General features: G+C 47.9%; 1 protein-coding gene across 3 annotated transcripts in view; it reads left to right on the top strand.

Moving 5' to 3' along the window:
* Positions 1 to 25,101, top strand: part of SH2D3C (SH2 domain containing 3C) — a 68,684-nt gene extending 43,583 nt beyond the window's left edge. For all 3 annotated transcript variants that reach the window (XM_033137484.1, XM_033137486.1, XM_033137485.1), the window contains 9 exons: positions 11,818 to 11,946; positions 13,243 to 13,691; positions 17,444 to 17,568; positions 18,724 to 19,295; positions 20,677 to 20,792; positions 21,172 to 21,343; positions 22,031 to 22,142; positions 23,094 to 23,300; positions 23,751 to 25,101. In XM_033137484.1, coding sequence (XP_032993375.1) covers positions 11,818 to 11,946; positions 13,243 to 13,691; positions 17,444 to 17,568; positions 18,724 to 19,295; positions 20,677 to 20,792; positions 21,172 to 21,343; positions 22,031 to 22,142; positions 23,094 to 23,300; positions 23,751 to 23,926 — 2,058 coding nt within the window. In that variant the 3' untranslated portion in view covers positions 23,927 to 25,101. The remainder of the gene's footprint in view (positions 1 to 11,817; positions 11,947 to 13,242; positions 13,692 to 17,443; positions 17,569 to 18,723; positions 19,296 to 20,676; positions 20,793 to 21,171; positions 21,344 to 22,030; positions 22,143 to 23,093; positions 23,301 to 23,750) is intronic.
* Positions 25,102 to 26,129: the final 1,028 nt, after the last annotated feature.

Raw genomic sequence — 26,129 nt, 5'->3', positions numbered from 1 at the left:
ACGCGCGCACACACACGCACACCTTGCCCTGGTGTGGTGGGTGGTCCTTCTATATCCTACTCCAATATGCCCCACCAATCATCTCTAGACACGATCATCTTAAAATTATTTATTCTCCTAAATAAATATTTTGCCATGTAAAGCAGATAACACCACCCACCCTGGCCCCAGATCAGTTCCTCGCCCCTAGTAACACTTTGGGCACTTAGAAAATGAATCACACCCAGTGCGCCTTGGGTGACTGGTGACAGTTGTTAAACAGAACCTCAAGATTCAGAGGCAGTCTACCTCTAGGTAGCAGTTTCTGGAATGGAGCAAACACTGAGCTGTTGTCTTCATGTCCTGCTTGGCTGGGAGGTAGGGTGTGATTGCCAGAAGTATCTGGTTGGACTCTGTGGGAACTAGACTGTTGGGCTAGATGGACTTTTGGTGCAATTCTACTGAGCTCTTACTGCTTTCCAAAAGGAGAAGTAGACAAAGGCAGCAGGCTGAGAGGCAGATTTTGTAGAATTTGCTTGGGTCTCCTACCCTGAGAATACTGAAGCAGTGTAGCTCAGAGGTAGAGCATCTGCTTTGTGTGCAGAAGGTCCCAGGTTCAATCCCCAGCATCTACAGGTAGGAAATGAAATAATTCCCTGTCTGAAACCTTGAAGAGCTGCTGCCAGGCTATGTAGACAATACTAAGCAAAATGGACCAGTATTGGTCTCACTCACTATAAGCCAGCTTCCTTTGCTTCTGTGACCTTGTCCAAAGGGTCGTTCTTTTATTGAGCTAGCTGGAGAGGCCAGGCTATCACATACAAATGGAGCCTCCACCTTCATTCGGCTTCTAGATGCAAAGTGCTTTTGTGTCTTGCTGGTGGGCTTCCTGGGGGTATCCCATTGGCTGCAGTGGTAAATACCATACTGGGCATAGGTGGGCCTCGGGTCTGATCCAGCAAGGCTCCTATTATGTCGTTTGCATTTCAGTTCTGGAAGTGCAGAGACAATCTTGTGTGTGCTAAAACAGAAAATGTGCAAAAAGCAGATGCCCTGTGTTTGAGCCTACACCTTATTCCAAGAGACTTTGATTGGCTATCCATTTATCGTGTTCAGGTACTGTACACCAAAAGTTAGTGACGTGGCTCCAAGGCATTTTGAGGCATAAAAGGCCAAATTGCTACCTGCCCCAACAAAATGATTGACCGTTTGCTGCCCTGGAAGTCACCCTGCTTCACTTTGCCCAATGGTAGGGCTGGCTGTAGATGGTGAATTGCCTGGTGGCCTTTCCTATGTCCCTGGCGGCTGCATCTTAGGCCTCTACCTGGGCAAAATCTTTTATCATGCATTGGCTTCCTTGGGTCCTCAGTTATAAGCACTGGCACACAGGTGCTAGTATTTTCCCTATTTTGGTTTTTTGGAGAAGGCCTTCTTAAAATCTGGTTGGTCTTGGGGCCTGTCATGCTATAAGGCAGAGTGAGTCCGCTGCCTCAAGCAGCAAATGCGGAGGAGCTGGGCCGCCATGGTGAGGTGCTGGAGAACAGAGATGTGTGTGCATTACACAACTGCCTTACACAACTAAAGCTAGCCTATAGCCTTCAGGTCTGCTGGAGAGTGCTGTCTCATCATCAACGCCACTGGATTTGGTACATGGAGGTATGTGGCACCATTCTGCTTGCCCCCAGGAAGCAGCATTCCTTGGGCTCCCAGGGTCTGTGACTGGCAGCAACTCCTCAAGGTCTTGGATGGACGGTCCCCACTGCCACCACTGCGGTTTCTCTGCCCTAGATCCTTTGAAGGTAGAGACTGCAGGGATTGAACCTGGGACCTTCTGCATGCAAAGCAGCTGCTGTACTACTGAATGGCCCCCTCCCACTATTGCCTAGAATCCAGCAGAATTATGTACACGTGAGACAATTGATTCCCCCCCCCTTGGGTATAAGGGTAACACCTCACCCATTTGGGGGTGCGTTGGATGCAAAAGTGCATCTCTCCAACCACCAAAGCTCATGTTACTATGGCTGCAGGTGTGCTTGGTCGAGCTGCGCATTCTTTTCCTCTTATGGCCTCCGGCCAAAACCTGTCAAGAAATATATCCTTGTGTCTCCTTCTTTGTGATCAAGAGGCTGGTGCTGGAAGCCTGTCACAACAACCAGGGCAAAGGTACCCAAAGCACTGCATGCCAGGGCCTGTTTTTAAAATATTGGTCTCTTTTGATTTTGATCAAGGTTTCGGAGTTGAATGGAGCATTGCAGAACTCCATCCAGGCAATGTAAAGGTTAAGAAAGGTGTATTAAGAGTGTGTGTGTGTGTGTGCGCGCACAAGAGCTTGAGAGAGCCACACCCCACCCACTACCCCCTCCTCAGACATTCAATCTGCTTCTAGGCTGGCTGGCTTATGTGTGCAGATTTTGTGCCCAAACTGGCATGCTGAACTCTGCATGAATGACTGGGGCCTTTCAAGCTGACAGCAGCATCTCTGCCTCTTCCTACCAATGGCAGCGCACCCGGCGCTTGAAGCAATTACATCATTGCTAGCCAATAGCAGACCAGGAAAGGGATGCAGCATTTGGAGTGAGATAAGGGATGGATAGATAGATGTACGTTATATTCAGCATACACCCACCCACACACCCATCCTGCATTGAGGTAGCTGAGTGGGTGGGATTGCACCAGCATCAAAGCAGGCATTGCTTTGTCCCCTGCTGCAGTTTAGTAGACCCCTCTGGAATATCTTGGGGTGGGGGGGGGCTGTCAGCATTTATTTATATGCAAATAAGAAAAAAGGCATTTAAGTAAGGAGTACATTCCAAGGACATTCACTCATATCTGTCTTCCCCACCCATGGCTGTTTGGTGCCTCCCCCCCCCCCACCCAATTTTCTCTTGGACCTTGAGTGTTCAACATTGTATAAAGCAGCTGCCGTAGCCAAACTGCCTTGCTTCTAGGCCTCCCCAGCACTTCCCACCCCACCCCTAGCAGGTTCAAAAAGAAGATGTAAAGCCCTTTGCCTTTCTTCACTGGCACATTCCAAAAGACGACTCTGGCCTCTTCATCGTGCCACTCCAGCTCCCTGGACCTCTCTTGAACCCTGGCTGAATGAGAGGAGGAAGCACTTGTTTATTCCTCATCACACAGAGAATAAGACTATGGGCCAGGTTGAGCTCCCACCACACCTCCCACAGGTGTGTGACTCTTCTCCCTGCCTGTTACAGACCTTCTTTAACGCGTACCAGATGCACAGAGCTCTTAAACAAGCACAGGCCATATCATGAAATAAAACTCCATGCTTTCAAATCCTGAGTGGTTGTTTGGCCCATTGTAAGAATCTTCCCCTCATGACCTGTGTGTTACCATTACTTACAAATTTCAGAAGAAACAACATAAATTTTAAAAATCCTTAGAGACCAACTAAGTTTGTTATTGGTACGAGCTTTCGTATGCATGGTGCTACTAGAAGGATTTTTTTTAAAATTTTGTTTCAACAATGGCAGACCAACACAGCTACCTACCTGTAATTAAATTTCAGAAGAGATGGCATAGGCATGTTCCACACCCATGCCACAATGTTCCACAGCTGGCAGAGAGTCTGTGTTTCTGAGAACTTCAGGCTTTTGAACCAGAAAGAAAGAAAGATGGGGGGGGGGGGCAGTCAACTTTAATTCTTTACATAGTATATGAGTGGAGTTTTTGTGTCAGTGACATGTGGATAGATACCTTATTTTTGCTGGTGGAGCAAGAATCCAAGAGAGCCCAAGGCATGGTTGGTTGCACTTGATTGTTGTAGTGTGTTTTGATTTTTTGTGTTTGGGGGTTGGAATATGTCATTGTCTTGTTGGCTTGTGTATATCAATATTACGTACAAGAAACCTGCAAAATAACCAGACAGGTAATAGAAACAGTTCCAGAACTGACTCTACTAAATATCTTCCAAGACAGTAATGAGCACCCACACAACAAGGAATTCATGTCACTCACTGTCAGCAGCTAGAAGTATCTTAACCTGACACTGGAGGGACCTGTCAGGAGCGTCTATGGACCAGTCGTACCAAACTGTACAGGAAACTGCCCTACTAGAAAAGCTAACTAGCTCAGAGATATTCCGCTGCTGGTGTCCCCGGACTCCGTTCATCCCTCCCTCCCTCCTTCGCTTTTCTTCTCTTCTTGGCCTTTACTACGCCAAGGTCATCCTGTTCCCTGCCTTGCCCTCAGTGGCAGTTGCCCTCCAGACTCCCTTATTATTCTCTGCAGGAGGTCCATCAGTGAGGCGGAGGGGAGGAGTGGTAGCAGGGAATAGAGCAGGCAAGAAAAAAATCCAGAGAGACAGCTGAGCTGAATGAGAGGAGTGGGGGGCGCAAATGGAATAACATGCACTCTGGCAGTCTAGATGTCTGATAAATCAGCACCCCCCTGTTGTGCCTTTTTTTTTGAGTTGCCTTGTTCAAATCTGACTGGGACAAATGGCCACAGAGTCGTCATTTTTTTTTTCCAGGTTCCAGAGATCAATCCCTCCACCCCCAATGATTTTTAGAAGTCAAATCTGGCTTGGTCAGAGAGACACACATGCTTCTTACAACCCGTCACTATTCAGTATGGTAAATGCATGCCCACGATCACTAAAGGCAGGTGTAGCACCTACCATTTTGGTTTATTGTGAAATATTGATAATGCAATACAGGGCAACTACGTCTCTCCTCCACCACCACCCTGCTGAATATATTGAACCAAAAGCAAACACATCCTCTTTGCTCTTAGATCTAGTGTCAGGCAGACAGCTGCAGTGTGGCAAAGAAAACCATTCATCCATGTGTAACACAATGTGGGGCTCAAACCCTGATCCCTTTATCAGAGTACACTGTTTTCATTTGCAAAATTCTATAGGGCAGAATTTGACTCGAGCCCTCCAGATGTTTTCAAGTATCAACAACCATCAGCCCCAGCCAGTGTAGGTTTTGTGGCCCAAAACATCTGGAGAAGGCACCAGGTTGGCAAAGGCTGTATGTTACTTGTTGCCCTCTTCTCATCTCGTCTCCTCTCCCTACACAAAACTCCATCCTCTCCCCAATTCTGCCTGGATGGGTAGGTCTGGACAATCTAGGCCCAAAATGATTCCTCTCTCCCACCCGCCCCCGTTCTCATACCCACAGAGAAAAGTTAGCCTTGAAGGGCTCCACCTTCCTTTGGAGTGTTTGTTCCAGGGGAGGAAGTTGTAGTAGAGGAAATATGGGGCTGCAGTAGCGGCAGTCTCCATGGTGACAGCATCAGTGGCCCATGGTCACCATGGGGGTTGCCATGGTGACAGCATCTGCTCTGGCCTAGACACCCCCCTGGGAGTGCCGAAGGGGAAGAGAGCGGGACCTGGGGTTACCATTTATTTTTTAATAAGGGTTCAAGCACACTGGAGGACATTGGGGTGGGAGGGGGTGAAGGGTGAGCAATGAGCCAGAGTTATGTGCACCTTGCAGAGGCCCCAGTACCCGGTTCTGATTTTAAGGATGCATCTCTGAGGCAAATCCCCACCCCATTCTGTTAAGCTCTCTTACCACTTAAAACCTGGGGGGGGGGGTTGCTTTAGAGTCCCTGAGAATTTAGCTCAGTGGAGAGGCTGCCAGACCCAAACCTATTACAGAGTACCCTTCCAGCTGCACAAATATGTTTGGGGACACCTGGCTTATTAGCTGTACACGTGAAAAGTAGGGCTAGGCAATGCACCATGATATATCACCAGCTACACATCACGATAGATCTGTGTCCAGTTCTGTCTCTAGTTCTGGGCACCACAACTTAAGAAGGTTATTGACAAGCTGGAAGGTGTACAGAGGAAGGTGACCAGGACTGTCAAAGGTCTGGAAATCAAGCCTCACAAGGAACAGTGGAGGGAGTTGAGTATTTTTTAGCTTGGAAAAGAGGGGAGGAGATATGATATCCATCTTTAAATATCTAAAGGGCCGTCACTTGGAGGATAGAGCAAGCTTGTCTTCTCCTGCTCCTGAGGGCAGGACCCGAACCAATGGATTCAAGTTACAAGAAAGGAGATTAAACATCAGGAAGGGCTTTCTGGTGGTAAGAGCTGTTCGGCAGCTGTTCAGAGGTGGTGGTCTCCCCTTCCTTGGAGGTTTTAAAGCAGAGGTTGGATGGCCATCTGTCATGTATGATCTAGTTGAGATTTTTGCATTGCAGGGGGTTGGACTAGATGACCCTTGGGGGTCCCTTCCAACTCTACAGATCTATAATTCTTTGATTCCCACCGAGAGCCACTGGAGGAGCTCTTACGAGTGTCTCTTCACTATTCATTATTAATATTTTTAAGACTGGATTTTTAGGGTTAGCTGCTATACAAAATTGTGCTTAGGTTTTCATAACTGCTCTTAACACTTTTGACTCTCTGTCATGCACTGGTTTTATTGAGTGTTTTAATGTGTTCTGGATGCTATTTCTGAAAGCTGGCAAAAGCACTTTGTGATACGGTAGCATAGAAAATCAATTAAGCAACAACAAACCAATCAACCTTGTAAGGTATGTGGCTACTTTATTTTCATTTTAGCCCAGCGTCATTTACTTCTTTTTAACCCCAGAATCCCAGGTGTCAGTCTGTCTTAAATTCAACAAAGCAAAAGGCTGTCCAGTTTTAGTGATCCTTGCATTTAAGTGCAGAAAAAATCTGCTGCTGAGTCAAGGTCTCACCTAGTCCAGCATTCTTAATACAGGGATCCTAGCATCTGGAAGTTGTTAGAAAAGACCTGAAAACATATCTGCAAAAGACATGGGAAGCTGCCTTATACTGAGGGAGACCCGTTGATCCCGCTCACTCAGTATTGTCCACACAGACTAGCAGCTACCTTCCAAGGTTTCAGGCAGGGCTCCCTCCCAGCCCTTCCTGGAGATGCTGGTGATGGAACCTGGGGCCTTCTGCATGCAAAGGAGGGGCTCTGCCAATAAGCTTCTCCTTCATTCTGCCACACCTGCCCAGAGCATCACCCTGCTACTTCTTACCCACCAGAGTCCCTGATTCAGCAGCGCTGAGACATTACATCATTGCCTCGCCTCTCCCCCAGGGAGAGGAAACAAGCGATGGGGAGGAGAGAAGGGGAAATGGGGAGGGTGGGATTGTATGTTTAAGGCTCAGGTGCATGAGGGCATTAGCGAAATGGGGCATTAGCGGAAAGCTCATCTTTATGCAGAAGATTCCCTTTTTTAAATCTGTCATTATTATTCATTAAACCAGCCGGCATGACATGCAGCGGGGCTAACCCTTTGTGGGGTTTGTTTATGCCTCTCTGCACAATCTGTCAGAAATATTTTGGGACTGCATGGGTGGGGAGGGGTGTGTGGAAGGACTAGCAATTTCCTACTAGCGCATTATTTCAGTTCTGATTTGCCAGCTGCTTCTTGTTGGTTATTGTTCTCTCTCTCTCTCTCTCTCTCTCTCTCTCACACACTCTCTCTCTCTCTCTCTCTCTCTCACACACACACACTCTCTCTCTCTCTCTCTCTCTCTCTCTCTCTCTCTCTCTCTCTCACACACACACACACACACACACTGTAGAATCCTTGACACAGTCGTATTAGTTTATCTGTGCTGGGAAGTGGCAACCTTGCTAACACACACACAGAGAGAGAGAGAGAGAGAGAGAGAGAGAGAGAGAGAGAGAGAGAGAAGCTGTCATTAAATCCCTACAGGGAGCTAAGGATTTGGAGGGCAAAGAACAAGGAAAACTAATAGGTAGGCTAGATCAGGCACGATTAGTTCAGGCCTGGCACCTTAATCCCATCTGCGCTGGAGTGATTTGGGACAGAGCCTTGCAGAAATTCCAGGGCTGGTTCACTGTTATGTACTGAACTGAATCCTAGAACAATAGGATCCAGAATGCAGCAGTCTGATTGGTCTGCAGGAGCCACCCAATCCAGCTCCAGGTGGAAGTGAATCAGCAACCTGATTGGCTAATTCTGGGCTATTCCTGTGGGCCAATCACGTGGGGCCCATTGTGTAAATAATGTATATATAGCAGGCGTTTTGGGGAAAGATTCATTCACTGCTACTATGAGCTGAATAAAGAGCATGAAATTCACACTTGACTCCAAGTATATTTCACTCAACAAAGTTCGGATCCAGTCAGTTCTGTATGGAAGGTATAAGTTTCCTTGAAAATTAAGAACGGGGCCAGACTGAGGGTAGGGAGGGATGTTGGCCATTTCGTTGTCAATGTTCAGGTCCACCAGGAAAAGGGCCTTGGTGGGCGTGGCAGGTAGGAGATGATCCCCCACTGAATATCAGATCTTTCCCATTGGAGGCAATGTTGAGGGCATGATCTGGAAACAAAGTGTGGTTAGGAGCTGGCTTAAACTCAGCCACAAATTCTTTTTCCTTTTGCCATTGATAAAGCCACTGTCTTTAGCCTTAATCTTCTATCTTTAAAGCACGTTGCAAGCAGGAGCCCTTTGGTAAATGTTGAGGACATTTTCCGTGAAAAGAATTGGTAGTACTATCTTAATAGTATCTCCTCTTTCCAGATGTCCTAGAGCAGGCACCCCCAAACTCACCCTCCAGATGTTTAGGGACTACAGCTCCCACAATCCCGATCTAACAGGACCAGTGGTCAGGGATGATGGGAATTGTAGTCCAAAACAGCTGGAGGGCCAAGTTTGGCCATGCCTGTCCTAGAGGCAGCTGAAATATTCACACAGCCACATATTTGAGGGGAAATGGAGATAAAACAGAGTTTTATCTAACTGGCATACAGATAATGGCCATGTGGTATTCTGCTACCTTAATACAATAGTTGGTGCATAAATGAGGCATTCATTGTTAATAATACTGTTGATCATGCCCATTGGGATTAATATACCTAGGTTAGTCATGCCCATTGAGTTCATGGGTCTGCTCAGAATGTGGCTAATGGTGGATACAAGCAACCTTTCGCCTGCAATTCCAACCATGTCTACTCAGAAGTAAGTCCCACTGAATTCAATGCTAAGTCAACACCTTCCTGCACTTCATCTTACTGACTGCAGACTGGAGCAATGTCTTTTTCTCACATCCTGTGCCCCATTTTATTGCTTAACAACCCAGCCTGAAGAAGACCTTTGCTCAAAAACCTGCTCACAGTGTTTTCATTTATCCTAATAAGAGGCCACTCTTGCTTTAGGCATGTCTAAATGGGTGTTACTTATGGGAGAGGTATAGAACAGGCTTCTGCTTCCCATTAATTCGAACCAAAGGCATCTTAAGTCGCCCCACTCTCCTAGTGTTGCAAAACCAGCGTGGTTTCTTTACAAGTGGTGGTAGTGACTTGGCTGAACTGAGTTGCCTAATGAGAGAGATCAGGGAAGGAACCACCTGCCGCTTGGTTGAACAGGGCAGAAGCCACCTGAGCCCCTTCCGCTGATGAGATCTTTGTTTCCAACCCTCCCTGCCACCCCAAATGAATGACTTTTGTTGAGCTTGCATCACCAATTCCCTAACCTGCTGAAAATCTTCAGGCAGACTGAAATAACCTAATGTCACAGGCACTGTATGTTTGGTTGCTGTGATGGGAGAGGCAGAAGGAAGATTATTTCCCCAAAGGGTAGCTTAATGCAAATGTCCCTCTTGGTACAATGAGTAAGGCGAGGGGAAGGGAAGAGGCATGCCTGAGGTTCCTGGTCCCCCCCCCCCATCAGTAGTGCAAGCAGGGACTGACTTTGGGGCAGAGGCTAGGGTCACAATCAGCAGAACTGGAGGGGGATGAGTAGAGAAATGCAGCAGGCTGCGAAATAATACACATCTCCCTCTAAAGAAGGTGCTCCCCGTCCCTGAATAAGTCTAAAATTACCTAAGTCCACCACTGGGTCCTTTGTGCACTCAAGCACACCAGTCAAGGTGCATCGCCTCAGAGTTGGCTAGCCAAGCTGATCTGTCAACTGACTCTTCTCTGCAGACAGGCCTTTCACAGCAGAAACCACTTCACAGCTCATGTTAGCTGAAGAGTCTGTTTACACTTGGCCTGGTTCCCAGCCAGTGGCAATGCCAGCAGCCACGTGTGAGTGACTGAGGCATTGCTCCTGGTGGCTGGTTAACCAGGGGCAGGACTCCTGCCGGTAAAGAGCCTTTGCCAGCAGCCATCCTGGATCACCACCCCTCCTTCAGGCAAGCTTCGGCCCTTCATTTTGCTTCCACGTTTTATTCATTTTTTAAAAATCATTCCCTTGGGCAGATTATTACAAGCACTCCATGGAGCTTGGAAACCATTCCAAAATTGGTAGTCATAAACATTGTAAGTAAGGGCCTACATTACAGCTGCTTTCCCTACCCTTACCATATATATGAGAGATACAGAAGAACATGGGCAGAGGCCTGCAGGATCAGGCTAATGGCCCATCAGGCCCAGCATTGTGTTCTCACAGTGGCCAACCAGATGCACAGGCAGGACCTCTCCCCTCGTTTACAGTAACTGGGATTCAGAAGCATTGCTGCCTCCGACTATGGAGTCAGAGCACAGCAATCATGGCTGTTAGTCATTGATTGATAGCGCTGCCCTCCGTGGATTTGTCCAGTTCTCATTTAATGCCATCCAAGTTGATGGCCACCATTGCCTCCTGGGGGAGCGAGTTCCCTAGTTTGACTCTGCGCTGCATGAAAAAAGCGCTTTCCTAAATATTCCAACTTTTAGCTTCATTGGATGTCCACGATTTCTGGTGTTATGGGAGAGGTAAATTCTTGTGGAATTCCAATTCATTTTTACAACATTTGTCAAAGTTTTAAATTTTATTTTTGAGTGGGCGTGTGGGGGTGGGCAGGACTATGACTTCGTCTCCTGGGCAATTGGATGAATTGCTTTCTTGCCTCTACTGTTCTCCTCTCACGTATAAGCAACACTGATTAGAGATTCAGGGGACCGTTCAGATATTAGATCGTTTGGCAGATGAAGCAGCTGATTAAAGGGTGCAGAAAGAGAGTCAGTGTCCCAGTGGTGCCTCAGCCATCAAGGTTCCCTCTTTCCACTACTCAGAAGAAGAGAAGAGGGCCTTTTTGGTAGTGACACCCATCATGTGGAACAGCCTCTCCTCTGTTCTATGCTTTGAGTGCTTGCTTAAAAACTACTTGTCCACTCGTGCATTTCAAGACTATCAGAATTGAAATGGTTCAGATATGTCCGTTTCAGTAAAATTGCCTTTCTTTGGATATTGTAGTACAGTCATACCCGTGTTTCTTCTAAAATAAGACACCGTCTTATATTTTTTTTCGCTCAACAAAACACAGTATGGCTTATTTTCAGGGGATGTCTTATTTTAACCGCGTCGCATCGGTACGCTGCATAGCCACGCCTCTCCAGGCTGTTTTAATGGGAGGTGCCGCGTCACTATGGCTTATTTTCGGGGTATGGCTTATTTTTGGGGAACGGCTTATATATCGCAAATGCATAGAAATCCTTCTATGGCTTATTTTATGGCTATGTCTTATTTTAGGAGAAACAGGGTACCTCAGGTTGAGAACGCTGTGGGTTACGTCTTTTCAAGTTGCTCTCTGCGCCGAACCCAGAAGTACCAGAACGGGTTACTTCCGGGTTCGGCGCATGCGCAGAAATGCCGAATCGCGACCTGCACATGCGCAGACACGGTGTTGCGGCTTGCGAACTTGCCTCCCGCAGGGTTCACGTTCGCAACCCCAAGTGTCCACTGTATTCTGAATTTTTTATTATTGTTGTCATTGATTTTATTACCTACCACCCAGTGTCAGGATAACACCTGGTACAGCTTGGCTCTGGCATACTGGTTGTGTCCACCACTGATGCCTGACTTGGTGGCACCTCATTTAAGTCTCAGTCTCTCTCTCTCTCTCTCTCCTCCCCCTCCCCCCAGTTCTCCAAGGAGAAATATATCCTTGACTCATCACCAGAGAAGCTCCACAAAGAGTTGGAAGAGGAGCTCAAACTCAGCAGCACAGACCTGCGCAGCCACGCCTGGTATCATGGGCGTATCCCCCGAGAGGTGAGGGGCAGCTGGAAGATCTCTGGCTAGAGGAAGCCCTGTGTGTCTGTGGGCTGTGCCTGTGCAACAGTGAAGAAGGGTGTGGGGTGATCTATGAGCCCTGTTGACTTTAGCTGGATTCTATCATGGCTGCCTGGGTCTCCTCATCCTCCTTGGTTTGGAGCAGGAGTGTCACAAAGGTCCTTCCTTTATACATGGGATTCCCCAACTGCACTTGTGTCCCTCCCTTGCTTCGTTCGCAAGCAGGATTCACCCTTTGGCAGGAGTGCCTTGTTCCTACCGACCTGTGGGAACCTGGCCTCCACTGCCTCCAGAGCAGGGTTGTTGCTATGGCTGTGACTCGTGGAGTCATAGGGGTGGATGTGGTAGGCCATTTACTCAAATCCCTCTGCTTGATGCAAAACATCCCGAGAACTAGCTCAGGGGAGGAGAACCTGTGGCCTTCCAGTAGTTGTTGGCATACATCTCCCATCAGCTCAATCAGGGACAATGGGAGTTGTAGTCCCAATATTTGGAGGGTCGCAAGTTCCCTTGTCCCAAACATTTGTGGGGAGATATCACACTCTTAGAGTGGAAAAGGCTGTAAACCAGATGCCAAAGATGTGCTGTTGCCCACAGAGCAACCACAGCACTGCAGGAATTATTGGGAGCAATGGCAATGCCCACCCTACAGGTAGAGGACACCTGTGTGCTCACTCTCCAGCAGGGAAAATTAGGATCCTGTCTCTGAGACTGGACAGGATACGAATCCAAGAGAGATTAAATAAACAGCCAATTATAGGAAACAAGACTGCTTTCGTTGTTCTTCAGGTTTAGCACCACTGATCTGAGGCACTTGCTGTAAAAAGATAGGACTTTCAGTTAACAGTCTAACTGTGTTTGGAAGAGGGCAGCACTCCAAATAGATGGGACTGATATGGGATACACGAGAATGATCATGCCATTGGGGAATCCCTCACCCCTGCCCCAAAGGCTAAAGCTTCTCCACCCTTTAGCCCAATAGTCCTCAACCTTTTGAGACCAAGGAGCCATCATTAGCCCAAACACGGTACCCTAGGAATCTGTGTTCCTGAACTTTAGTTAGTGGTGAGAGGACAGTGTTCTCTGCACATGATCAGAGACGCAGTTCTTCCCAACTCACCTTCAGATGGGAATCCTGATCTCTTTCCAAGACGAGAAGCTGTTGTTGTTGTTGTTTTTTTAAAAAAGCCATTCATCTGAGCAAACAAAGGGCCTCTCACTTTCTTTCAGGGCATTACAAATTTGCTTAAACAAACCTTCCATCTGGCCTTTCAGGTGTCTGAGAGCCTGATTCAGAGAAACGGGGACTTCCTGATACGAGACTCACTCACCAGCCTTGGGGATTATGTGCTGACGTGCCGTTGGCGGAATGAGCCCCTCCACTTCAAGATCAACAAGGTGATGGTGAAGTCCAACGAAGGCCGCACCCACATCCAGTACCTCTTCGAGCAGGAGAGCTTTGACAATGTGCCAGCCTTGGTGCGCTTCTATGTGGGTAACCGCAAGCCCATCTCTGAGCAGAGCGGTGCCATCTTCTACTGCCCCATCAACCGCACTTTTCCGTTGCGCTACTTGGAGGCCAGCTATGGACTTGCCAACGGGAAGCACAGCGGCTCGCACAGCCACTCCGGCCAGAAAGGGGGGCACATCAAGCGGAGGAGCATTACCATGACGGACGGGTTGACGGCTGACAAGATCACAAGGGGTGATGGGTGCCCAACCAGGTAAGCCTGTACAATGGCAAACTTGTTTTCCGCAAGAGCCAGTCTGCGTATAGCCAAAATGGCACTGTCCACATACAAGGAGGCAGCATCAGCATGCTTGGGGGAACTCCCAAGATTTAGGTAAAGGGATCCCTGACCGTTAGTTAGGTCCAGTCATGGACGACTCTGGGGTTGCAGCGCTCATCTCGCTTTATTGGCTGAGGGAGCCAGCGTACATCTTCCGGGTCATGTGGCCAGCAGGACTAAGCTGCTTCTGGTGAACCAGAGCAACGCGCAGAAATGCCGTTGACCTTCCCGCTGGAGCGGTACCTATTTATCTACTTGCACTTCACGTGCTTTCGAACTGCTAGGTGGGCAGGAGCTGGGACCGAGCAACGGGAGCTCACCCCGTCGTGGGGATTCGAACCACCGACCTTCTGATCAGCAAGCCCTAGGCTCTGTGGTTTAGAGCACAGCGCCACCCACTTTACAGACAGACAAAATGAGGTGGCAGAGCGATTCCTAGGGAGGGGACTGCCAAACACAGATCAGTGAGGTCTGAGCAAGTTCAAGAGGCATGGAATGCTAACTGTTGCAGGGCAGGGTAGGCAGAAAGCCAGTGGGAGAGGAAATGGAATGGAGCATCCTGTAAGAGGGTGTGGTTGGCTGGATGGCACCCTGACCAAAAGCACTGCATGCACCAACAGGTTGTTGCAGAGTCCCCTTGCGCATCCAGCTTTCTGTGTCGCTACTGGTTAAGGGAGACCAGCTATGAGTGTTATAGAACCACCCTTGCACTTGTGCAATTTCTACCGTGGATCTGCTCCACTCTGAGTGGTGGATTGCCTCTGGTTGTCTTAGCGGCTGTGCCTATTTCTCTCAGCCCCTCTAGTTGCCATTCTCTTCTCTGCTCTGGGTTGCATTCAACCTCAGTCCGGCTCAGAGGAGAGATGTAGAAAATGATGCACGTGGGTAACTTAGGCCCAATAGTTTTAATTGGTCTGTTCTGAGTAGAACTTAGTTAGCCACAACCCTCTGGTTCCAAGGGAGACAGTGATCATGAGCTTGTATCCTTTAACACCTGCTCAGAGACATACAGGGTGGCACTGTGATCTAAACCACAGAGCCTGGGGCTTGCAGATCAGAAGGTCGGTGCAAGTAGATAAATAGGTACCGCTCTGGTGGGAAGGTAAACGGCGTTTCCGTGCAATGCTCTGGTTCGCCAGAAGTGGCTTAGTCATGCTTGTCGCATGACCTGGAAGCTGTCTGCAGACAAAATCGGCCTATAGAGTGAGATGAGCGCCACAACCCCACAGTCGTCCGCGACTGGACCTAATGGTCAGGGGTACCTTTACATTTACTATAGACATACAACTTCAGGGTTCTTTTCTGGAGACAACTGCATGGAATTGAGGTTATTGCAACAGACACAGTTACTTAAGAAATGCCATTATTGCTTTTCTCACTTCTGGGAATTGGGAAGAACCAACAAATTACCAGTCTAAATGAATATAATTTCATTTCCACAAAGATGGCAGGCAGTGAGCTTGAACTGCAAGTACAGAAATATAAAACAGCAAGAGATTTCGCAATTGCAAATCCCATCAAGTACGCAGGCCCACATTGCCTGGGCCATAAACTGAAATGGTTCCTATTGAGGAAAAATGCCTTGGGCTGGCCCTGCCCCTAAAGAGCACGTGACTACAATGCACCAGTATTCCACAGAGGTGTACCCAGGGACGTCTTAGCCATTGAGGCTACTGGTGCAAGGCGCCACAGCCTGAGGAAGGGGCCTGCGCCCACTGGCAGTGCCGCTCTCGCCCATCTGTTCTCAGGCTGCGGACGCGGGGAGGCCGCCGTCAGCGAGCCTCCCATCGGCACTGCAGCCAGGGCTCCCTGGATAGCAGTGCTGCGCCGCTGCTTTGGCCGAGCAGGCGGAGGCGGAGCACAGCTGGCAGCGTCCCCACCCGCCCCTCCGGCTGCCCACCGCACCTGGCCCTGCCCAGCAGAGCGCAAGTTCGGCGTCCCCGCCCGCTGCGCTGCCCGCTGTGCCTGGCCCTGCCCAGTGGAGCGCGAGGGGCGCTGGAAGGATCTTCGCGCCAGGGCGCTGTATTTACTTAAGACGGCCCTGGGTGTACCTGGTGCTGGGTTTTTAACCCATAAAGGCCCAAATATTTTGGACCTTTCTCCCCTATGTACTGCATTGGAAGCTCCTGGTAGAGCAGTGGTTCTCAAACTTTTTTTCTCTGGGCCCCACTTTCGGAATAAAAGTTTGCTTGCACCACACCAATTATTTTGTTGATAACAAATACATAGGAAAACAAAAAGAAACAACTCCTGGCAGTGCTTGATTTATAACATGGAACACAACTACATTATACTATGATCATAAAAAGGTGAAGGGACCCCTGACCATTAGGTCCAGTCGTGTCTGACTCTGGGGTTGCGGCGCTCATCTCGCGTTACTGGCCAAGGGAGCTGGCATACAGCTTCCGGGTCATGTGGCCAGCATGACTAAGCCGCTTCTGGTGAACCAGAGCAGCACATGGAAACGACACTTACCTTCCCACTGGAGTGGTACCTATTTATCTACTTGCACTTTGACGTGCTTTTGTACTGCTAGGTGGGCAGGAGCAGGGACCGAGCAACAGGAGCTCACCCCGTCGTGGGGATTCAAACCGCTGACCTTCTGATCAGCAAGCCCTAGGCTCTGTGGTTTAACCCACAGCGCCACCCACGTCCTGTATGATCATAGGACATCCAGAAAGTACGAAACAATGCATCTAGATAGCAACATGAATCATTCCCAAAATATAATTATAAACAAGCCTCTTATATATGTACCTTAAGCATTTCTACAAACTCAGTGAGAGGTGTGAGCTTGCTTTTGCTGGGTAATCCCATTTATATTAGGTCTAATTTGAGAAAAACAGACTCTCGTCTCCTCGTCAACCCACATAAGCCTTTCTCTTTTCTGATCTTTCATATTTGTCAAATCCCTATTCACAACAATGTGCCATGGAGAACTGTAGAAGAATTGCTCTCATTTTGAAAAGATATCTATCCATATTCTGTAATCAAAGAAATACTGTACTATACCATGCTATACTTAGTGCTTTTTTCTAGGGGTACTCAAAGGTACGCAATAATAATAATATTTATTATTATTATTATTTATATCCCGCCCTTCCCAGCCAATAAACCGGGCTCAGGGCGGCTAATACTAATTAAAATCACAGCAAAAACATAAAAACAATCAATTTAACATAAATTGAAAAACACTGACTATACTATACGACACTGAAATGTTTAAATGTTTCTTTGATTGTCCTTGAATCTTCCTGCCACACTTGCCATCCTTCTCATGACACACCTGTGTGGCACACGACATGCCCCTTGAGAACCACTGAACTGGATAAATGATTATATGACCAGTCTGCCTTATGCAGAGCTGTTGTTCCCTCTATCCTGGAGTAGCTAGTCTGGTGGCTCCGTTCCCATCAGCCCCAGCCAGCAGAGCCAGTGGTCAGGGGAAATTGTTGCCGTAGTCTGGAGGACACCAAGCTGAGGAAGGTTGAGGGAAGATAAACCAGGTCAACTTGATGTGGGCGTTGTGCTTTTCTACAAACAGGCAGAGTCCCTGGCCGCTGCACGTCTTGCCTTACTCAAAGCAACGATGCCCACTTATTCCATGGGTCTGGCTCCTTAGTCTGGCCCTGCTTGGTCCTCTTGGGAGAATTTTGTGCCAACACCTTCTTTTATCCTTTGCCTAGCGTCTCCTTGCCACATCACCGAGACATCATCCGGAATTGTGCGGTCAGTGTGGATCAAATCCAAGATCTCCAGTCTTCAATGTCCCCCATCTCTGAGAGCCCTGCAACTGCAGCCTACAGCACAGGTAGGGATGGTTTTCAAAGAGCAGATAAAAATTAAATGGGGAGGGTTAGAGAAATATTCAGCGTATAATAAAGAGCAATCACAATGGCACGTGAGAACTTCTCCCTACTGTTTATAAAGCATTTTTGTCCTGGTCCTTAGCCCAAAACTTTCTGGTCCTTTCCAGATTATCTTTTATTAAGTCCTCCTACATAAATGGGATGCGTAATTGTTTAGGAGACTTTTTTGGCAGAGGTTGCTGCTGCTGCTGCTAATTTTTGTTTATCTTTATTTTGGTTCTTTAGATATACCGTATTTTTCACTCCATAAGACACACTTTTTCCCTCCTGAAAAGTAAGGGGAAATGTCTGTGCGTCTTATGGAGCGAATGCATGGTCCCTGGAGCTGAAGATCGAGCTTTTTCTTTTACAAAGAGAGAAGGGGGTGTTGATAGGCTGCTGCTTTACAGCTGATCAGCAAGAGAATGGGAGAGAGATAAGGTTGCTGGCTCCCTTTCAGCAGAGGAGGCTGTTGGTTTCCCCAGCATGTGACTGGCTGATTAGATTATCTGTCTGGAAACTGTAGAAAGGGCTTTGAGCTGCTCCTTTTGCAAATGGGTCTTTTTTGCTTTGCAAAAGCAGCAGAACAACAACTTTGAGCTGCTCCTTTTGCAAATGGGCCTTTTTTTTCTTCCAAAAGAAGATGCACAACTTTGAACTGATCCTCAAAAAGGGGGGGCTTTCCCCCTCAAAAAACGTGGTGTGTCTTATGGTCAGGTGCGTCTTATGGAACGAAAAATACAGTATGTGGGAATTGTTCAGTTTGGCTGTGTACTTTCTGTTGCTTTGTTTATTGTTTATGACTACTTTTTGTTATGTTTGTAGTTACATTGTAAACTGCATTGAGCATATTTCTAACTTTAGAAAGGCAGCATACAAATAAATGATAGATAATTTTTCTGAACAAAATTTGCAGGGAGGTTATATGGTGTCAACTATTGAGCGTTCGTTCTGATTTGATTGTGGGGGGGTTATACCATGCTATGTTGAGTATTTATTATCCCACACTTCACAATGCATTTTCTCAGTCACTTTGCTTATCACAAAAAGTCTAAATTTGTTTTGCTGCCTGTGTCCACTCTTACAATAAAAAACCCTTTCTCTACCTCTCTTTGCAGTTACTCGGCTAAAACCACAGACTGGCCAAGCTGGCAGTGGCATAACCCCGTCATCCCCAGTCATAAGACGCTCCAGTGAACCACAGCTGTGCCAAGGAAATGGTAGCAAGGCTGATCAGTCCGACAGCCCCCACTCTACCCCTTCCCATGGCTACTCAAGGGCCTCTCCTTCTCCCTCGGTCAGCAGCTATAGTGATCCGGACACAGGACATTACTGCCAGCTCCACCCTCCTTCCCCAGTTCAGTGGGACAGGCCAACTGCAGAGGGCAAACAGATCCCAGCCAAGAGCTATGTTGAGAGGCTAAAAGGAGACGAGGGCCAGAGGGGGCTTGCTCTGAATGGTTCTGATGTGGAGGTGGGGCCCAGGAAGAGGCTGGATCTGAACAGTGTGGGCTTTGTTGTCCCTGTTGTGGAAAGGACCTCCTCCTTCAACCCAGCTATCTTCCAGTCACTCCTTATCCCTCTGGAAAATAAGCCCCTGGAAATGGCAGTGCTCAAGAAGGTCAAGGAACTCCTAGCAGAAGTGGACGCCAAGACTCTGGCCAAACATATCACCCAAGTGGATTGCCTGGTATGGGATTTTTGGTTGCTGGTGGCCTCTTTGGGCTGCCTCTCGTTGAGAATAGGGCCAGTTAGTACCAGCTGTGCTAGTGGCTTATTGCCTTTGGACACTAGGAATTCTGTTTGGGTGATCAGCTCTGGGCTGACCTGCGCATTCGGAGAAAGCACATGTAGGTTGGTCACTGGTCTTATATTCCACATTGATATGATGTGACGATATGCCTGGGCCCATCTGGAGTCAATAGGAGGATTACCTCCACTGAATGATCCTGCTGGGAAGGGGTCCTGGCATAGAAGGAGGGTCGCCTGGTGGTGGTTGGGGCACTAACATGAGAGGGCACACCAGAGAGCACCATGCCAAGGGCCTCCAGGGACTTGTGCCCTGAGCCCCAATTCTCCCTGCCCCTCCGTAATACAATCACAGGTTCATAGAAAATTAACGGCTGTTAATTTAAGTCTCATTACAAAGGACGGCGCTCTCTGGGCTTTAAGTGTTTGCACTGTGGTGCCCGTCTCTCTTGTCAGCGCCAAGTGTTTATTCACTTGCTTGGCAAGCAGACCTACCAAAATTGTCCCAGGAGTAAGCCTGTCCTTGGCTGGTCCGGAACAGACTCTTATCTGTTCTTCCCAGGCTGAAGCCGACAGCCTGTCTCAAGAGAACTTTGCTGAGCCTGTCCCCAAATGTTTTGCACAGCAGCTGAAGTTGCCAGAGTGAGGGAACCTGCAGGAGGACAGACCCAGCTCTGTGACCTGTTTAATTATTGCCTGTTTTACAGGCATGACCTCGCAGTTCGAAAGCACGTCAAAGTGCAAGGAGATAAATAGGTACTGCTCTGATGGGAAGGTAAACGGCGTTTCCGTGCGCTGCTCTGGTTCGCCAGAAGCGGCTTTGTCATGCTGGCCACATGACCCGGAAGCTGTACGCTGGCTCCCTTGGCCAGGAACACGAGATGAGCGCCGCAACCCCAGAGTCAGACACGACTGGACCTAATGGTCAGGGGTCCTTTCCCTTTATACAGGCATGAAGGACTCTGGGAAAGGGAAAAATCAACACTGTCCAAGCCATTCAGTATGCTCCACACAGCTGGTGTGAGGAATTGTGAAAGGGAGGGTCAAGGCTCTGCGTTAGGCCCACTGCTGCTGCTTTTTTACAAAATTATTTTTAGTTTGTGCAAAAATGCAGAAAAGTGGGGTATAAAGCTGAAATAGCATCAGTTAAGAACAATGATTTGTGGTTGCAGAGATTCTAACAAGTAACAATTGTTTCTTCAGTGACTTTTTTAGTAACTAAAAATATCATCATCATCATCATCATCAGTCCTTTGCGTTGTGAAGATTCCTTTCTGCATCCAAGGATAGAAATCTAAACGACTTTCCCCTCTTTGTCGCAGGTTGCTAGGATACTGGGCGTTACCAAGGAGATGCAGAGGCTCATGGGAGTGAGCTCAGGGATGGAGCTACTCACCCTGCCCCACGGACATCAACTTCGGCTTGATTTGTTGGAAAGGTAGAGTTTGAGGGGCAAGCAAACAAAAGAGATGCTTTGGGCTGGGTGGGCAGGTCCCTCGTTGCTAAGCACAGCCCTGCAATGTCTGTCCTTCCTGCAGAGATAAGGGCTGCTGCCTTTTAGGCAGCACTGTGGAGATTAAAGGGCAGGAAATGTGAAACTGGGTGCAGAGTTTAGCATTCTGACACTCTGAGCTTTTGCTTTAAATAAAAAAACCTAGCCCCTAAGGCTCTTGAAGATAGAAACCCTTGCACAAAGGTTCTGAATGCCGCCCCAAGTTGCTGGCTGGGGGAGTAGAAATCTGGAAGCACTTCTACACCCCCTTCTTTGCTTCCAGCTGGCTTCCTCACTTCCTTCCTTCCCTCTTCTCCTTCCTTAGGTTCCATACCATGACCATAATGATTGCTGTGGATATTCTGGGCTGCACAGGAAGCATGGAAGAGAGGGTCTCCCTTCTTCACAAGACCATCCAGCTGGCTGCTGAGCTGAAGAGTACCATGGGCAACATGTTCAGTTTTGCTGCTGTGATGGATGCGCTTGAAATGACCCAGGTACTTGTGTGAGCACAAGCAAGTGGCCTTTTTCTTGGCCACTGCCGCCCCACCCCCTACCCACAGCTTGTATTTTTTGCTGATCTCTAGAATCCCCTGCAGACCCATCAGCAAATTGGGATACCAGCACCCCCGTAGAAGGAGTTTGGGCTTTGGATACGACCAGAAGCTCCATTAAACAGGTGCGCAAGACGCCCTCGCTGGCTTCTTGAGTGCTTCCATAGTCAGGCCTGAAGAACTGAAGCAGGACAGATGTGCAGTTTTGGCTCTGCATGCTGGAAGCTCAGCATGAGCCCCAGGCAGACATTGCAGTGGATGTGCAAAGAAATAAAAAAGTAGAGTTTCCAAGCTGTTACGTTTATTTGCATTACCGGATGATATCCAAAGCCCCTTTGAGAAACCATGAGAAGGAGTCCAAGGAAACCAGAGAGACACCCCAAATCACCATAAATCACCCCAGCAAACTCTCTCAGTACAGGGGCTTTGTAAGCCCGGCCAGGTTTTATCCAGTATCCCTTCCAGGCATAGGTTGCTCACCTGCAGCCCCCACTGTGTGTTTTGCGTTCTCTTTTTGTATCTTTGCCCCATGATCTTTGGGTGAAAGGAGGTATACCAATTAAATAAATAAATAAATAAATAGCTCTGCTTCAGTGCCCCTCATGTTTCCCTTTTCCCCTTGGCTTTCAGATCTCACGCCTGGAGCAGACCTGGATGGTTCTACGCCAGCGTCACACGGAAGGAGCTATTCTCTATGAGAAGAAGCTGAAGCCTTTCCTTAAAAGCCTGAACGAAGGCAAAGGTAAGCTTTGGAAGTAAGCTAGCCAACCCCCCCCCATCTTGGTGAGCCTGCCCTCAGGTTTCACTCCCGGTTAGGTTACGCAGCGTCTGCTGTTCTACTGCATCATCCAGTTTCACATGTTGCGTTTGTTACTTAACAGACATGGCCGGCTCTATGATGAGGCAAAGTGAGGCAGCTGTCTCAGGCAGCAGTTACTAAGGGGCGGGGAGTGGGCTGAGCTGGGAGTGCAATGCAGCCTGCCCCTGGAAGGCACAGTCCTTTCAGCAGTACTGGAGTAATATTCAACTACCAGTCCAGTTGGCTTCTATATATGCACTTGGAGAAGAGTGCCATCATATCTTTTGCCTTGGGCAGCAAAATGAAAGAAATGCTTAAGTTTCGAAACTAGCCTTGTATATTTATCTGTCTAGTGTTGCTTCTGTGAGCATTAGCAAATATTTCATAGAACTGTAGAATTGGAAGGGACCCCAAGGGTCACCTATTCCAACCCCCTGCAATGAAAAAAATCTCAGCTAAAGGATCCATAGCAGATGGCCAGCCAACCTCTGCCTAAAAACCTCCAGTGAAGGTTTGCTTTTAATTCTATGCTGTGGTCCAGTGCGCATAGCAAAGAATTTGCATTTGAGAGATGAGCAGCAGCCTTCTAGAATCTAGACCATCTATCACTATCCTCCTCTAAACCACTTTTACATTTTTCTTTAAGCACAGTGCCCAGAACTGGCCATAGCACTCCAGGTGAGGTCTGACTAATGCAGTACAGTTTCTTTAATATTGCCAGGGAAGGGTTGGTGGGCATAGCGGGATTAGTATAGGGCAGGCCAGGAACCTCAAACTTGTAATCAGAGTATTTTTGAAGGGCTGCAGCTAGTCAAAAGGAAAGAATGCAGGGCAAGATATGCAGTGACATCTCAGCTCCTCATATAAATAAATCCTTTTGCTTTCTTCTTCCAGAAGGCCCCCCGCTGTCCAACACTACCTTCCCACACATAGTGCCCCTCATCACACTTCTGGAACGGGACGCAGCAGTTCCAGAAAACCCCGAGCCCTGGGAAAACTTGGACAATGGTGTGGAGGTAGTCATGGCCCACCTGGAAGCAGCACGGATGGTGGCTCATCATGGCGGACTGTACCACACCAACGCAGAGATGAAGCTGCAGGGTAAGGAAGGCCATGTGGAACAAAGCTCAGCTAAGAGCATGTTGGGAAGACAGAGCAGTGTGTGCCCCATGGCCTGCTTTGCACTCCCTAAACTAGCCTGCAGCCTTCAGGCATCCTGATGCCAATGTTGAACTAAGGTTGATCTGCCTGTCAACTTGGCTTCTGCATGTGGAATGTAGCAGGGGATGGTGGCATCTTCTCCTTTGCCTTGAGTAGCAATGTTTGGGGTCCTCCTGGATCATCACTGTCGGTGCTGGAGTTAGAGTGGTCCAGGCAGTTCCACCCTACAAGTGTCAAAATGGGGTGCAAAACAACAACAATCCCCATATTTATATGGGTACCAGCCAGATGGAATTGTTGTCAAAATAAGAAATATTTGTGCCCCCAGACCCTTAAGCATTCCCATGTGGTTTCTCTCTTTGAACAAGCACACTTGTTCTCTCATTGCAGGCTTCCAGCCTCAGCCAGAGCTGCTTGAGATCTTCAGCACAGAGTTCCAACTGCGCCTCCTGTGGGGCAGCCGAGGGGCCGAGAGCAGCCAGAGTGAGCGCTACGAGAAGTTCAACAAGGTTCTAACAGCATTGTCCCACAAACTGGAACCGGCAGTGCGATCTAGTGAGCTGTAGCCCAACAATGTGAGCTCTGGGCACGAATAGCAAGGGAAGAGCAGGGTGCAAAGAGCTGCTTGCACATTCCTCTCTACATCAGCCTTGGTAGGATGTTGCCATTGTGGGAAGTAAATCTCAGGCTGGGCATGGGGAAGCCCTGTGGTTAGTTTCTGCCCATAAAAGCGTCTTAAGAACAAAGTAGCCAAGCCAGAAGTTGGCTGTAGTAAAAGGGCCTTTTCCTGCATGAGTTACTGACAATCGACATACAAACTGTATAGGGCTGGCTTCCTCTTTTTAAAGGCTGGCAGTGACATGGCTCCTCCCAGCTACCACAGGCGCCTTTTCAAGCAGTGTATGAAGGATGCTTTGCTCAGATTGGTTTAATAGCCAGAGTAAATAGCATTTAAGGCCTATAGCACGGTTCATGGCTGGTTCAAAAACTCATCAGTATGAGGTAGAACATTGCATCAACTTGCACCTGGTCAAAACTGACCTTTACACCTCACAATTGCATTTGAGTCCAGTGCAGAAATCTGGTCCCCTTGCTACCTTGCTGTTGAAGTATAATCTAGAATTGCCAGTCTCTCATCAGCTCTTTATTTTGTCCTCCATCAAAATTAATGAGGGCAAAATGGCCCCTGGCATATCCAGTCAGTGCTGAATGTTCACAGCTGTTCCTGCGTTCAGTAAGTTAAGCACGGGGTTTCTTCAAGGCCACAACTCCAGGTATTTAGCAAATAAGGGCCTTGGGGGGGTTTTAATTACACATAATGAGGAACACATGGTTGCTGCTGCTGACCGTCATCCCGTCCACCACTCCCTGACATTTGGTAAAAGCAACTTACACTCAGCATTCCTCATAATGCGTAGACAGACCCTCACACATGCCTCTCTCCTCTGAAGCTTATAATATGCCTGAGTCCCCATTTCCACCTTTTAACATCTTAAATTTTTGTTCTATTTGGCTTTGCTTCAGGGTTTGTTTGGTTTGGGGCCTTTTTCTGCTTGTAAATAAAAAGATCCACGTTGGGAGTGTGTGTGTGTGTGTGTGTATTTGTACTCAAAAGGGACATCTTGTAAATAATTACTTGCCTCTTTATTCCCCCCCCCTGTAAATTAATGTACATATACCATGGAGTGTCTTCTCTTGATTTTTGCATACAATAAACTTTTATGCTTTTTTTCTTCAAGAATTGCTCTTTCGTAGATTTCTTCAAATTATTTTATTTCTTTGTTTATTATGTTTTTAAGTTGCACTTCTGTACTCAAGTGCCCGTAAGCGACTTACACAGTAAAATATTTAAAATATGTTTTAAAAATAACAGCAACACACAAATGGGTATCTATCATCTGACAATGTATTTAATTTCAACAAGTCCAACACATCCTGCTTAAAAGATGGGTACAACTAAGGCCACTGGCATATATCACCACCCTCCCAATTAAAAACCATATGCCTGAGTAAATAGGAAATGTTTTGCCTGGTGCCTTAAAACAGCGGTGGTACCAGGTATGCTTCCCTGGTGAGAGCATTCCACAAAATTGGAACCATGGCTGAAAAGGTGCTGCAGCATTTTGTATTAGGATCAGGTCCATAACACTGCTCAACCACAATGTTCAGTTAGTGAACGTGGCCCAGCTGCTATTCTCTCAGCTTAACCTAAAACCATTGTGTGGACAAGCAGATAACAGCAGTGGCTCTGCCACTCCATAAAGGCTGGAGGGAATAAGGTTAGAAGGTTGCTCCCTACTATTTCTACATGTGCATTTGATCTCAAACCCTTGGTGAATTACGGACTTTCCCTGCATGCGAAGACAGGCTCCGGTGGGTTGAGTTGATGGGACCAATAGTGGGTGCAACTGTCAAGAAAGCGGTTTCTGCATGTGCTGTAGAGGAAGTAAGGGGCAAATGGGGCTCATCAACCTGGGAAGGTAGCCCATATGGGAGAGGGAGGAAAACTCTGAGCCTAAACCTGCACTGCCTTGCAGGATATCTTCGGGAGAAGAAAAGCCTAAGGAGTAAACTCTACATAGATCTAGAGTGAAATCTGTAAGATAGTTGGATGGTGCCTTGCATGCCTCCTTCCTTCAACTGCTGCGCCCAAGCTGGTGCCAAACTCTGCTTTCCTTTGGACCACACCAGCAAGGCCAAGGTCTTGTTGTATCGAAAGCCCACAGCCTCCATACATACTGCCCAGGCCTGCACCATGGGGAGGTTATT

This window comes from Lacerta agilis, chromosome Z (assembly GCF_009819535.1).
Source record: "Lacerta agilis isolate rLacAgi1 chromosome Z, rLacAgi1.pri, whole genome shotgun sequence".
In the NCBI taxonomy this organism is placed as follows: Eukaryota; Metazoa; Chordata; class Lepidosauria; order Squamata; family Lacertidae; genus Lacerta; species Lacerta agilis.
Note: the sequence above shows the minus strand (reverse complement) of the source record. Positions and strands in the feature narration are given on the sequence as shown.